The 14,039-nt window shown below is 44.4% G+C and overlaps 1 protein-coding gene across 2 annotated transcripts in view; it reads left to right on the top strand.

Annotated features, from left to right (window-relative positions):
* The window catches only part of STX17 (syntaxin 17), a 131,709-nt gene that overhangs the window by 24,594 nt on the left and 93,076 nt on the right, over nt 1-14,039 (top strand). For both annotated transcript variants that reach the window (XM_030205141.1, XM_030205145.1), the window contains one exon: nt 1,247-1,427. In XM_030205141.1, coding sequence (XP_030061001.1) covers nt 1,305-1,427 — 123 coding nt within the window. In that variant the 5' untranslated portion in view covers nt 1,247-1,304. The remainder of the gene's footprint in view (nt 1-1,246; nt 1,428-14,039) is intronic.

The raw sequence follows: 14,039 nt of genomic DNA, 5'->3' as shown, positions 1-14,039 counted from the left end.
TGGGAGTGCTTAGGAACAGGGAAGGGAGGGAGAGAGTGTAAGAAGGAAGGGAGTGAGTGAGTGAGAGAGAGAGTAGCAGAGAAAGTGGAGTGCAAGGTTGGAAGGCAGGAGAAGGAGAGTTAATTGATGAATGGCAGGCAGGAGGGGGATTGGTAAAGGGAATGGAGGGGGACAACGAGTGAAGGTAGAGGGAAAGAGAAACTTGCATGCCCACCGTCACTGTTACAGTGCCTACCTTGTACCTACCTCAGTTGCAGGACAGAGTACAAGAAAATGAAAGGAGGGTCACAGGGAAGAAATAGGAGGAGAGGTAGGTGGCAGAAAAGGGTGGGGAGAGCAGGAGAGAAAGTAGGATAGGATTAAGAAGGCAAAGACTTCATGAAGGTGGGAGGAACAGAGTGAGTGCAGGACACATGAAAGAAGCCTGCATCCCCTCCTTGCACAGCCCCTACATTCTCCCACCCCAAACCTCCTCCCAGATACATATTCCCCCATGCACAAGTTCACACACTCCGAACATACTTATCCCTACTCATGCACCAACTCAGATGTTCATCCTCCCAGACACCTATGCACTTGACATCTTTTTTTTGGCTACTAGGGTATCTCAGGTGTTGCCTCTCTGAATTGTTGGGTTACAATAATAGGGGAATTTGAAAGTACTCTGCCCACATACCTGGATCTTTTCTTAGTAATGAGAATTGGAACTCCTAATTGTAGTGGACTTGAACTGAATAATTTCTGGTTATTTTCATTGCTTAATACAAGGTTTCCTATGATAGTATTGTGCTTATTTGAATAAGTTTTTCTGTACAAGTTTTTCTTGATTTGTCATTATTTGAAATTTCATAAATAAAAACATTTGTAAAAATTTTATTTTTTAAATGTCGGTAAGGGCGAGGCTAGGCAGGAGCTGGAGAGGCCACTGAACTGATCTGTACAGGGCCCCGCAATTGCTAACACCAGCCCTGTTTCTAATAGCCACTAAAATTGCCTGTATAAATGTTTTTTTCTACTTTACATTTGTTTAGGAGTTCTGTATTATAAATGTTTGCATTTATTTTAGAAAATTTCATTTGAACTACTTTTTATAGTTTTAAGTAGTCACTTTTTTGGCCTTTTTACTTAGGCCTCTTATTACAAAATTAACATTTCCCCACCATCACCTCCCCCCTTTATCTCTACTCACTCAACAAGTGTTCATATTTTTTTTTCTAGTTTGCTTCTAATTTCCGTTGTGTTTCAGTTTGTCAACCAAAATGCAGAAGATTTGATGATAATGAGGTGACTTGAACACAGGGACAATGGCTGATGATGAAAGAAAGCTTCCTCTTCGTCGTCTTGAGCCTGCTATCCAGAAGTTTATCAAACTGGCAATTCCAATCGATTTGGAGAGACTGAGAAAGCATAAGATAAATATTGAGAAAGTAAGTTATTTACTATACTTGTCCATAGTCTGCTATTGAGACAGACATGGGGAAAGCCACTGCTTGCCCTGGGATTCATAGCATGGAATGGTGCTACTATTTGGGTTTCTGCCAGGTGCTTGTGACCTGGATTGGTCACTGTTGGAAACAGGATACTGGGCTAGATGAACCGATAGACTGTTGACGTGACCCAGTATGGCTACTCTTAGGTTCTCATATACATATTCAGGTCTTTCTTTATGTTGCTCCTGAGTCTGTCCCCTTTCACCTTCATCCTGTGCCCCCTCATTCCAGAGCTTCCTTTTAGTTGAAATATTCGCCACCTGTTCACTTGTGCCACAAAGGTATTTAAATGTCTCTATCATGTCTCCCCTCTCCTACCTTTTTTCCAGCACCTCCCTTTTCATTCCAAACCTTTGGATACCAATGGCTAGATCTTTATCCAGTTTCTCTGTTTGTATTGGAGCTCTGTAGACACCAGTGTGAATAGAAGTTCTGTCTTCTCATTTCAAGAAGAACCATATTTCTTTCTCTTTGTCTCCACCCCCTGCATTTTTGCTGCTTTAATATTATTTTTCATATACAGTGCTGCTAATCAAATCAGCATTTATATACGGCTAAAATCCCCTTTCAGGGTTCAGTGCGGTTTATATGAGTTGAATCAAATCAGAGAGAAGGACAGTAGGAGAGGGTAGATCTATGAAAGAGTAGGGCAGGAGCAGTGTAGGAGAGGACAATCTTATATGAAGTTACAAAACACGTAGTAAAAAAGTATGATCATTTGGAAAGAGGTAGGTTTTTAACTTTCTCTGGAAGCTGAGGTAGTTGTTATCTGTTTTGATGGCATTTGGTAGAGAGTTCCATAGGGAGGGACCTATTACTGGGAAAAGTGAGCTGAATATCTTTTGGAATCAAGAGGAGATTTGGATCAGTAGTTCAGATGTAGTGACATTTAGAATTTGGAAAATAATACATGTTGCTTTGAATTTGACCCTTTCTAAGATGGGGAGCCAGTGTAGCTTTGCAAGGTATTGTGAGATACTACTGTATCTATTCAAGTGGAAAATCAGACGGGCTGCTGTGTTCTGTATCAGTTGTAGTTTCTTCAGGTGTTGCGACTTGATATTCAAAAATGAGATGTTGCAGTAGTCTAAGTGTGGCAGAATCAACATCTGGACAAGCAAAGCAAATGTTGCCTGGTTGAAAAAATGGCCTGACTAGCCTTACTTGCCTCATTTTGAAGTGTGTTCTTTTCATGAGGAGAATGTTAGGGAGGGGTCCAGGTAAACCCCAAGAATCTTGGTTTCTGAGGCTACTGCGAAGGTTTTATCTTTGTGCAGTGTTATCGAGTTTGAAAATTCTAGTCCCTAAGGGTGGAACCACTTTAGTTTGTTTTTTTGTGTGTTTGGTGTCCAATCCTGAATGACTGCCATTCCGACCATTAACACCTTCTAAACATAGCTCGCATCTATGCCAAACAGCATTGTAACTTGTCTATTCGATATTAATTATAAGCCACACTGAACCAACAACTAGATTAGAAAATGTGGGGTACACATGCAGAAATAAAAATAATTTGGGTGACATTGTGATGTGAGGGAGGAATGGGGAGGAGTAGTAGAATGTCATTCGCATGAGATAGCAATAGTTCTCGACCCCTTATGTAAGTAACTGGATTATGCAGTAAGACAAAGATACAAAACATTGAAAAGATTCAAGGTCCCTCGAGCCAGTATCCTGTTTCCAACAGTGGCTAATACTGCTTATCACAGGAATAAACAGTGGATTTTCAAGTTAACCTTAACGGTTTAAGGACTTTTCTTCCAGCATATGGGGCAAATTTTTTTTAAACCCTGCTATGCTAACAACTTTTATTACATTCTGTGGTAATAAATTCCAGAGCTTAATTATATGTTGGGTGAAAAAGTACTTTCTCTGATTTGTTCTAAATGTACTACTTGGAGGGGCATTTTCGAAAGAAACGTCTAAGTTGGAATTTGGACGTCTTTGTAGAACGTCCAAATTTGGAGGCGGGGAAAAGGCCATTTTTGAAAAAAGATGGACGTCCATCTTTGTGTTCGAAAATACCTTGGACGACCTTGGATTTGGATGTCTTTGATTTTTGGCGATTTTCGAAACCAAAGACGTCCAAGTCTAAAACGTTTAAATTCAAGCCATTTGGACGTGGGAGGAGTCAGCTTTTTTAGTACACTGGTCCCCCTGACATGCCAAGACAGCAGTCGGGCACCCTAGGGGACACTGCAGTGGACTTAATAAACTGCTCCCAGGTACACGGCTCCCGTACCTTGTGTGTTGAGCCCCTCAAAACCCACTACCCCCAACTGTACACCACTACCATAGCCCTTACGGGTGAAGGGGGGCACCTATATGTGGGTACAGTGGGTTTTGGAGGGCTCACTGTTTCCTCCACAAATGTAACAGGTAGGGTGGGGGGTGTGGGCCTGGGTCCACCTGTCTGAAGTGCACTGCACCTAGTACTAAACTACACCAGGGACCTACATGTGCTGTCATGGACCTGAGTATGGCATAGAGGCTGGCAAGTAATATTTGTATCCAACAATTTCAAAACAGCTCCGAATCTCCCACTTCAATTTCACCACAATCTTTTCAGAGTTACCGTTGCACACTTCTATTCTTTCAGTTAACTTTTGGGAACCTCAGCGGTGCTCATTGCCAATACTAACGAGAAGCAATGTACATAGCACCCACCTCTTCATTGGCTCACCCGATTACCTCTTATTTGGCTATTTATATTATTAGCATATATCTTTATTTTCAACTCAAATTTAAATGATGATACTTATCTTTTTGATTGATACAAGTGATTCATGTCTACCTGTTTCAATGCACTCAAGATTTTATAGACCTCTATCATATCTTCCCTCAGTTGTCTCTTCTCCAAGCTGAATAGTCCTATCCTCTTTAGCCTTTTGTCATAGAGGAGTCATTCCATTCCTTTAATGAGTTTGGTTGCCTTTCTCTGTACATTTTCTTGTTCATCTATGTCTGGTAACAGAATTGTACATAATATTAAAGTTATGATGATTGCACCATGGAGTGATACAAAGGCATTATTCTCCATTCCTTTCCTAAAGGTTCTTACCATTCTATTTGACACAGTTGCACACTGAAAAGATGATTTCAACATATTATTGACACTTAACTTTTTCCTGAGTGGTGACTCTTAATGTGGAACCTTCCGTCTTGTAATTATAGTTCAGGTTGCTCTTCCTTGTATTCATCACTTTTTGCACATCTCGATCCTTCCTAAAGAGATTATAGCATGGTATGCTTGTGTCCTGTTCATGGGAGTCATTGAACCAAGTTTTTGTGATAGGAGCAATATATGTCTGCCTTTAGCATCAAGGTTTACAGATTCTGAACTTTGTTGCTTAGACTATGAGCATTTGTACTTATTGCTTTCCAGCTATATTTTATTAGCTCTCTCTTCTGTATATCTTTGTGCCTCATCTCCCCTTCTACTTTGTTGCTGATAAAGTAAGCTACTAAGATGGTTTATTTTATTTTTCTGAGGACAAACAAAATATAATAGGCTTACATATTGGCCATGTCATCAGAAGATCCCATGTGGGACCTCTCTCCAACTTGTGTTCGCATATGCACTGTGCAATGTTCTAAAGTTGTTTAAACATTTCCCACTTGTCACTGTTAGTCATACCTAGCTGAAGTCATTCTTTTACTGCAGATCAAATAGGTTGCACTTTTCTGTGACTCTCTCTACCTCTCTATCCTGGTTCTAAAGTGTGTCCTTCTCCCTCCCTCTCCATAGTCTCTCTCTTTTTTTCTCCTCGCCGCCAGTAGCGGCACTGTTAAATCAGCCTGCCTGCCTTGGGGCTTCGGGCCTTCCCTGTGACATGGCTTGCCCTCACTGACGCAACTTCCTGCTTTCACGAGGGCGGGACATATCACAGGGAAGGCCCGAAGCACCAAGGCAGGCTGATTTAATTGAACCAGTGCTGCTGCTGGCGGCCAGGAGAAAAAGTAAGAGTGACCATGGGGAGGGAGAGAGAGAGGGTGGAAGGAAAAAGGGGAGGGATGCTGAAACCAGGAATGGAAGGAAAGGGGACAGATGCTGGACCTGTGAGGAGGAGGAGGAGCAAAGAGGGTGCTGGACCCAGGGATAGAGAGATGGAGGTGCTGCTCTACTGAACCTGGGGTGGGGGAGGGGGGAGGGACAGACAGGAAGAGATGCTGGACTCAGGAGTTGGAGGGAGAGATTAGAAAGGAAGGAGCTGGGGGGGGGGGGAGGAAGAGAGAAGGAGAGAGATACTGGTTCCAGGGCATGGAATGTGGGAGGAAAGTAAAAGAGCGTGGAGGGATATTGGGATGGAGGGAGCAAAGGGACAGGAACACCAACACAGAAGTGCAATGCTGGACAGAGAGGAAATAGGGACACACAGGGACAATGTTGGACAGGTGGGGGGGGGATGCTGATCACAAGGGAAGGGCTGTGGACCTAGGATATGGAAATGCAGGACTGGTCAAGATAGGGATGCAGAGGAGAGATGCTGAAAATAGATGATGAGGTCACTGAGAGGACAAATGCGGAGCGTGGAGGGGAGGGATATTGATAGGGATACAGAAGGGAAATGCTGCACAGGACAGATAGGAACGTAGAGGGAAGATGGATAATGGACATGGAGAGAGAAGAAAAGTCAACTGGACAAGAGACCTTTCAAAGACAGGAAAAAAGCAGAAGAGAGACACCGGCACCAAAGCAAATTGAAAATTAAATGCTCCAACAACAAAGTTAGAAAAAAGTGTTTTGTTTCCAATTTATTAATTGGAATATATCAGCTTTTGGAAAGATACATCTCTGGTATTTTGTATTTCAGTTTCTATTTCTCTATTATTAAGGTGTGCAGAGACTGACTTTCTGAGGTTTCCAGTTCAGTTTCTTGCCTTCATACCTCTATTACTGATGTGTGGTCCCTTTGTTCATATTTGTTGAGGATCTATCTGGGTTTTATGTGTGTAACTAAGGCAGTGATTCCCAAACGTGTTTACTATGGCAGAACCCTTAAAATATTTTTTCATACACTGAGGAACCTTCAATTTATGTAAACATATACAGTGGTGGAAATAAGTATTTGATCCCTTGCTGATTTTGTAAGTTTGCCCACTGACAAAGACATGAGCAGCCCATAATTGAAGGGTAGGTTATTGGTAACAGTGAGAGATAGCACATCACAAATTAAATCCGGAAAATCACATTGTGGAAAGTATATGAATTTATTTGCATTCTGCAGAGGGAAATAAGTATTTAATCCCTCTGGCAAACAAGACCTAATACTTGGTGGCAAAACCCTTGTTGGCAAGCACAGCGGTCAGACGTCTTCTGTAGTTGATGATGAGGTTTGCACACATGTCAGGAGGAATTTTGGTCCACTGCTCTTTGCAGATCATCTCTAAATCATTAAGAGTTCTGGGCTGTCGCTTGGCAACTCGCAGCTTCAGCTCCCTCCATAAGTTTTCAATGGGATTAAGGTCTGGTGACTGGCTAGGCCACTCCATGACCCTAATGTGCTTCTTCCTGAGCCACTCCTTTGTTGCCTTGGCTGTATGTTTTGGGTCATTGTCGTGCTGGAAGACCCAGCCACGACCCATTTTTAAGGCCCTGGCGGAGGGAAGGAGGTTGTCACTCAGAATTGTACGGTACATGGCCCCATCCATTCTCCCATTGATGCGGTGAAGTAGTCCTGTGCCCTTAGCAGAGAAACACCCCCAAAACATAACATTTCCACCTCCATGCTTGACAGTGGGGACGGTGTTCTTTGGGTCATAGGCAGCATTTCTCTTCCTCCAAACACGGCGAGTTGAGTTCATGCCAAAGAGCTCAATTTTGTCTCATCTGACCACAGCACCTTCTCCCAATCACTCTCGGCATCATCCAGGTGTTCACTGGCAAACTTCAGACGGGCCGTCACATGTGCCTTCCGGAGCAGGGGGACCTTGCGGGCACTGCAGGATTGCAATCCGTTATGTCGTAATGTGTTACCAATGGTTTTCGTGGTGACAGTGGTCCCAGCTGCCTTGAGATCATTGACACGTTCCCCCCTTGTAGTTGTAGGCTGATTTCTAACCTTCCTCATGATCAAGGATACCCCACGAGGTGAGATTTTGCGTGGAGCCCCAGATCTTTGTCGATTGACAGTCATTTTGTACTTCTTCCATTTTCTTACTATGGCACCAACAGTTGTCTCCTTCTCGCCCAGCGTCTTACTGATGGTTTTGTAGCCCATTCCAGCCTTGTGCAGGTGTATGATCTTGTCCCTGACATCCTTAGACAGCTCCTTGCTCTTGGCCATTTTGTAGAGGTTAGAGTCTGACTGATTCACTGAGTCTGTGGACAGGTGTCTTTCATACAGGTGACCATTGCCGACAGCTGTCTGTCATGCAGGTAACGAGTTGATTTGGAGCATCTACCTGGTCTGTAGGGGCCAGATCTCTTACTGGTTGGTGGGGGATCAAATACTTATTTCCCTCTGCAGAATGCAAATAAATTCATATACTTTCCACAATGTGATTTTCCGGATTTAATTTGTGATGTGCTATCTCTCACTGTTACCAATAACCTACCCTTCAATTATGGGCTGCTCATGTCTTTGTCAGTGGGCAAACTTACAAAATCAGCAAGGGATCAAATACTTATTTCCACCACTGTATATGTTCATACAGACAGATTCTACAGTCTTGAGGAACCCCTGGAGAGAGTTTGAGGATCCCTAGGATTCTGCAGAGCATGGTTTGGGAATCACTGGACTAAGTTGTGGTATTTTGCTGGCATGTAGAGCCTGTATAGAGATCTTGTTTCAGTTATGTTTGTTTTATGTTTTTTCATTAGGTAGTTTAATGGTATTTTAGGGCATGGTGTAATATTTACAGTGCTGCCTGTTCATACATAAGGTTGTTGCTTTTCAAGCCTTGGGAGTTAGTGCTATTAAGGTATGGTAAGGTTCTGAATGTGTTTTTGCACAAGTTTGTGCATAGATTTTTGTAGTGGAGGGATCATGTGTTGGTCTTATTGAGGTGACATCAAAACTTAATCTAATTTTAGTTTGTTGTAACATAGGGTTTTAGAAAATGTTGCAGAATCTGTTGTGTGTTGAGGTGATTCTCTTTTTATAGCAGACGTGTGTGATCAGCTTTAAATTATTAGATGCTGCCAGATGAAGGATCTTTAAAACAGTTGAATTATTTCCCTAGGTTTGTACATTGTTAAGTGTTTGGAATAATTGAGTTTAAAACTTGTATCATGTCATCCATGAAGGCATGTGAAGGCATTACTTATCAATAAGAGTAGCATGCAGCCCTTCTTTGGGCTTCAGTCCCTTCACCGCCATTTCAGATTTATAGATTAGAGAGGTGTGGTAGCCGTGTTAGTCCACTTTTAAAGGTAATCAATAGAAATAAAACAAAATAAAACATGGAAAAGAAAATAAGATGATACCTTTTTTTATTGGACATAACTTAATACATTTTTTGATTAGCTTTCGAAGGTTGCCGTTCTTCGTCAGATCGGAAATAAGCAAATGTTGGTAGATGACAGTATATATGAGTGAAACATCAAAGCATTTCAGTGACAATCTATATATCAAACATATAAACGGCGAGTGACCGTACTCACCGCAAATGCGCAGTAGAGACCTTCTCTGCCCCGCCCCCACGTCAATACGTGATGACGGGGGGCGGAACACAGAGGGTCTGTACTGCGCATTTCTGAGGGAGGGACACTGCCGTCTAACGCTCCCCCCACCCGAGTCGCCGCCGCCACCCACCTTTACCCGGTCGGGCCCTCGCTCCACTATTGAAACAGCGAGGGTCCGGGAACGCAGCACTGAGCTCTGCTGAGCTGCCGACATCGCCCTTCCTTCTTCTTCTCTGCCTCTGTCCCGCCCTCGACGACGTTACGTCACACGAGGGCGGGACAGGCAGAGAAGAAGAACGAAGGCCGACGTCGGCAGCTCAGCAGAGCTCAGTGCTGCGTTCCCGGACCCTCGCTGTTTCAATAGCGGAGCGAGGGCCCGGCCGGGTGGAAGGTGGGTGGTGACGGCTCGGTGGGGGGGGGGCGCGAACTCGGAGGGGGAGGGGCAGCGGCGAACTCGGCGGTGGGGGCGGGCCTTTCAACCCCCCCTTCCTATAATAGCCCGTTTTTACGGGCTCAAAGTCTAGTTACTCTATATTAGCAGAGAGGGAGATCTTTACCTGGGTTGTTTCCATGACCACCTAGTCCTATTCTTCAAAACTGCACATCCAGACCCCTCTGCCATCTCTCCCTATGAGCCCTATATACTGGGATTTTGTCCCATAGGTACTTATATACAACAGAGACAAGTCTCCTTGTACTAAGGAAGTCCTCACATGTCTTCCAAAAAAGATTGCTCTTGCCACACCTTCTGCTTAACTTCATAGCTGTGAGATAATTAACAAGTTGGTTGTTATTGGACAGCCGTAATTGGTAGGTTGTAGGGAGAGAATCGAAGGAAGTAAGAGTTTTGTCCTCAAACAGTTGTCCCCAATGTGCCAGCCCCAGTGATTTGCCATTGTTTAAAAATGCTAGAGCCCATTTCAGGAGGGAACAGTGTGTTAGATGTAATGGGGGAGTATCTAGACCAGTGGTTCCCAAACCTGGTCCTGGAGGCACTCCAGCCAGTCAGGTTTTCAAATTATCCACAATGAATATTCATGAAAGAGATTTGCATGCACTGCCTCCACTGCATGCAGATCTCTCTCATGAATATTCATTGTGGACATCTGAAAACCGGACTGGCAGGGGTTTGTTAATCGGGTTCCCTGCTTAATGATCCCAATAGTGGAAAATACAATATTATAGTTGGGCAAAGTTCTAAAGACAGTCCATGCAAGCAGCAGAACAACCACATCAAATTCCTCAGCTTGACACATCCTATCAGCAATTGTTCAGTTTTAACCCCATAATTTATATGGATGGTTCTGAAACCAGGGTACTTGTCTGCCACAGCTCAATAAGCAGTGATGTCCTCTTCCATAATTTGAGAATTCTTCTGATATAAGGTCTGATAGTATGTCTTAAATTCTTCCTGTATCAAAAAGAATGGGTTATACATGTCCTGTCTGCATCCTTGATTGAAAAAACTCCTCTGTATTTTTATCTGTATTTTTCTCAACTGGTGCACCAGTAGCGTAGCCAGACCTCAATTTTTGGGTGGGCCTGGGGGTGGCCTGGGTGGGCATGACCCACATATTTCCTCTCTGTCCATCCCCCTCCCGTAAAGATAAATACCTGGGCTGGCGGGGATCTCCGGGCCCTGCCAGCTGAAGAATCTTCTGGAGGCCTCCAAGGCTTGAGAAGTCTCATCCCTGCGCCAGTCACCAGCGTGGCGGGAAGCAGCGTTCAGCAGCGTTGCCTGCCTGTCTTTTAAAATAATTAGTCTCCCCAGGCTCCGCTGCATTTACTTCTTCGCCTGTCGCAAGGTGCTTCCTTTCGCACAGGCAGCTCCACTCCCCTTTGCCGCGTCCATCGAGCCCTCTTTGATCCACTTCCTGTAGTGGATACGTAGGGCCAGATGGACGCGGCAAAGGGAAGCGGAGTTGCCTGTGCGAATGGCAGCGCTTTGTGATGGGCGAAGAAGTAAATGCAGTGGAGCCTGGGGAGACGAATTATTTTAAAAGGCAGGCAGGCAATGCTGCTGAACGCTGCTTCCCGGACCCGGCGGAGCCGCAGGAGAAAAGGCAGCGACAGCAGCAGGATGTTGGATGGGCGGGCCTGGAGGGAAAGTAGCTGGGCCTGGGCCTGTCCAGGCCCGCCCGTGGCTACGCCCCTGTGGTGCACTAAGGTCTTCCTCACTTTATTACTATATTCTTATCTAATTTGTCTTTATGGGACTTGAATTCTGGCTCATTGCCATGTAGATGATTTAATTACAATTTGGCTACTTGTAATGCACAAAGGGCTCTGAATGATCCTGTGCTCTTATGTTGGGATTCCAAACTCTGTATTTGAGCTTTTCTTTGGGAGATGAATCCTATAAGCTTATGCTTATTTGGCAGGCCTGTTGAATATAGAATCTCTTAAATACTGCTTTGAGTGCATACTTACAATCCCTAAGGAGGGGCCTAAGTTCAAATTGTTCTCAATATATGTGCCAAGAACTTCCCTGTAAGCTTTACAAGTGGGCTCATCTTACAACAAGCTGTTATTAAAAGATTATCATACCTTCTTCTCAATATTTGGTTTAGTTATTGTGGATATTCTGAAAACCTAACTGACTGATAATGTGTTTCTAGGGTTAGGAACCACTGTTCTAGACTATCCACAATACTGTAGATTCTTCTAAAGCTTCTAAATCCTGAGATGATGACATTGGAATATAAAAGCAGTTAAAAACTTGAGGAATGTCTTCTTGAGATAGTTTCAAGTGCTATATTCTAACATCATCATCTCAGGCTTGTGAAATTGAACCTATAATGGGCTCTGACCATGCTCCTTTATTGTTGGTAATGAGAGGGGAGGGCGGGAATGTCCGGGATCATAGATGCTTATACCTCTCTCTTACAGTCTAAGAAATATGAAAACTTATTGGGGCATACTCGGAGATTATTTCATGTTGAATTGCATGGAAGAATTGGATATTTTTGCATTATGGGAAGCCATGAAAGTGGTTTTACATTAGAAACATAGAAAAATGAAGGCAGATAAAGGCCATATGGCGTATTCACTCTTCCCATCCATGCCATCAACTCTCCATTTCACTCCCTTAGAGATCCTGTGTACTTCTCCCAAGCTTTCTTGAATTCATCTCCATCACCTCCACTGGGAGGTAATTCCACGAATTCACCACCCTTTCTGTAAAGAAGTATTTTCCTAGATTGCTCCTGAGTCTGTCTCCTTTTCACCTTCGACATATGCCCCCTCATATTCAGATATTTGTCTGTCCCCATATGTTTATGCTGAATAATACTGACCATTTTAGAAGCTGCCCTCTTGACCAACTCCATCCTGTTTATATCTTTTTAGAGGTGTGGTCTCCAGAATTGTGAGCAGAATTCTAAATGAGGTCTCACCAGAGTCTTATACAGGGGCATCATCACCTCTATTTTCCTAATAGCCATTCCTCCTCCTTTGCACCAAGCTTCCTTCTAGCTTTCACCATCACCTTTTCAACCTATTTGGCCACCTTAACATCATCACATACGATCACATCCAAGTCCCGCTTTGTTGTCTGGTTATTTTATTTTTCTAATCGTATTGGTCACAGTCTTTGGGTTTTTTTCTTTCCTCTCTTCGTCTCTTATCTCTTGCCCAGGGTTTTAGTATCCATTTGGCATTTCTTCTATCTTCATGTCCAGTATATCCCTCAGAGTTCCTGCCCCTATCCTCCTGCTATGTTGAGTATCTCCCTTTTTTGTGTCCTTATTCTTGCCCTTCAGCATCACCCCTCCATGTCCATATGCCTCCCCCTCTGTCCAGCATTGCCCCTCTGTGTCCCTATTTCTCCCCTCACTCTTCCGTAACTCCCATACCCCCCCTGGTGTACCAGTGTCTTTCTTCCTTCCCTCCTGTCCCCTCCCCCTATCCCTAGGGGCCAGCATCTCTGTTTCTTCCCTCCTTTCCTCTCTCCGCCACTCCGGGCGCCAGCATCTCTTCCTTCCCTCCTGTCCTCCTTCCACCTCCCAGGGGGCCACTCTCTCCCTCTTTCTGCTTCCTCCTCTGTGGGGGTACAGCAAATGTCTCTCCTTTCTCCTTTTGCCCCCATGGGTCCAACATCATTCTACCCACTTCAAGTCCCGACGTATCTCTCCACCCCACTCTTGTGGCCTGGCATCTCTTACTGTCCATCCTCCCTCCACCCCCAGTGCAGCATAGACTGTGAACCTTGCTTGTGTGGCCAGCAGCATTGAAGACATGCTGCCTTTGGCTGGTTCAAACCCTCCTTCCTCTGCTGTATCCTACCTCCTCTGATACATTGCTGCTGACTACCACACAGGCAAAGAATGCTTCATCTGGGGGAGGGATGGAGAGATGCTAGGCCACAGAAGGGGGCAAATTAAAGGGAGGGAGAGAGAGAGATGCCAGACCATGGGGGTGGGGAGTAGCCTCAAGCCAATGTTTTTGAAAGTGCCTTTAGGCGTGTGAGTTGGAGGGGCCCAAATGCATTATGTCACACGCCAAATGTGTGTGATTTGGTATGTCTGGAATATCTGCACTCACAGCCACCACACTATCTCTGTAGGGCTGGAATGGTCCAGGTGTGAAGTCTAGCACTTATCTAGAAACCAGAGGTATTCGGTGCTGGGGTCTGGATGGTTAACTAGGGAGATAAAACCTCATAAAAAGCATTCTACCTTTGCCTAGTTTGCTGTAAAGGTTTAGGCGCTGAATATTGGCCAGTACCTGGATAATGTCCAGCTGATGGCCTAGAATGTCCCTTTCTATCCTCCTCAAGAGCAAAGGCCCACCCCCTGAATCCAATGCACTAGTACTGCAAGACTGCCACTAGAGGTTGCAGCAGCCATTTTGTATCTGGACAGGAGTGAGTGGGAATCGCCCCTTCCCCGACAACCCCTAGACCACCAGGAATTTGAAAGGAA

Source organism: Microcaecilia unicolor, chromosome 1 (assembly GCF_901765095.1).
Source record: "Microcaecilia unicolor chromosome 1, aMicUni1.1, whole genome shotgun sequence".
Taxonomy (NCBI): domain Eukaryota; kingdom Metazoa; phylum Chordata; class Amphibia; order Gymnophiona; family Siphonopidae; genus Microcaecilia; species Microcaecilia unicolor.
This window is presented reverse-complemented; position numbering and strand designations above follow the sequence as displayed.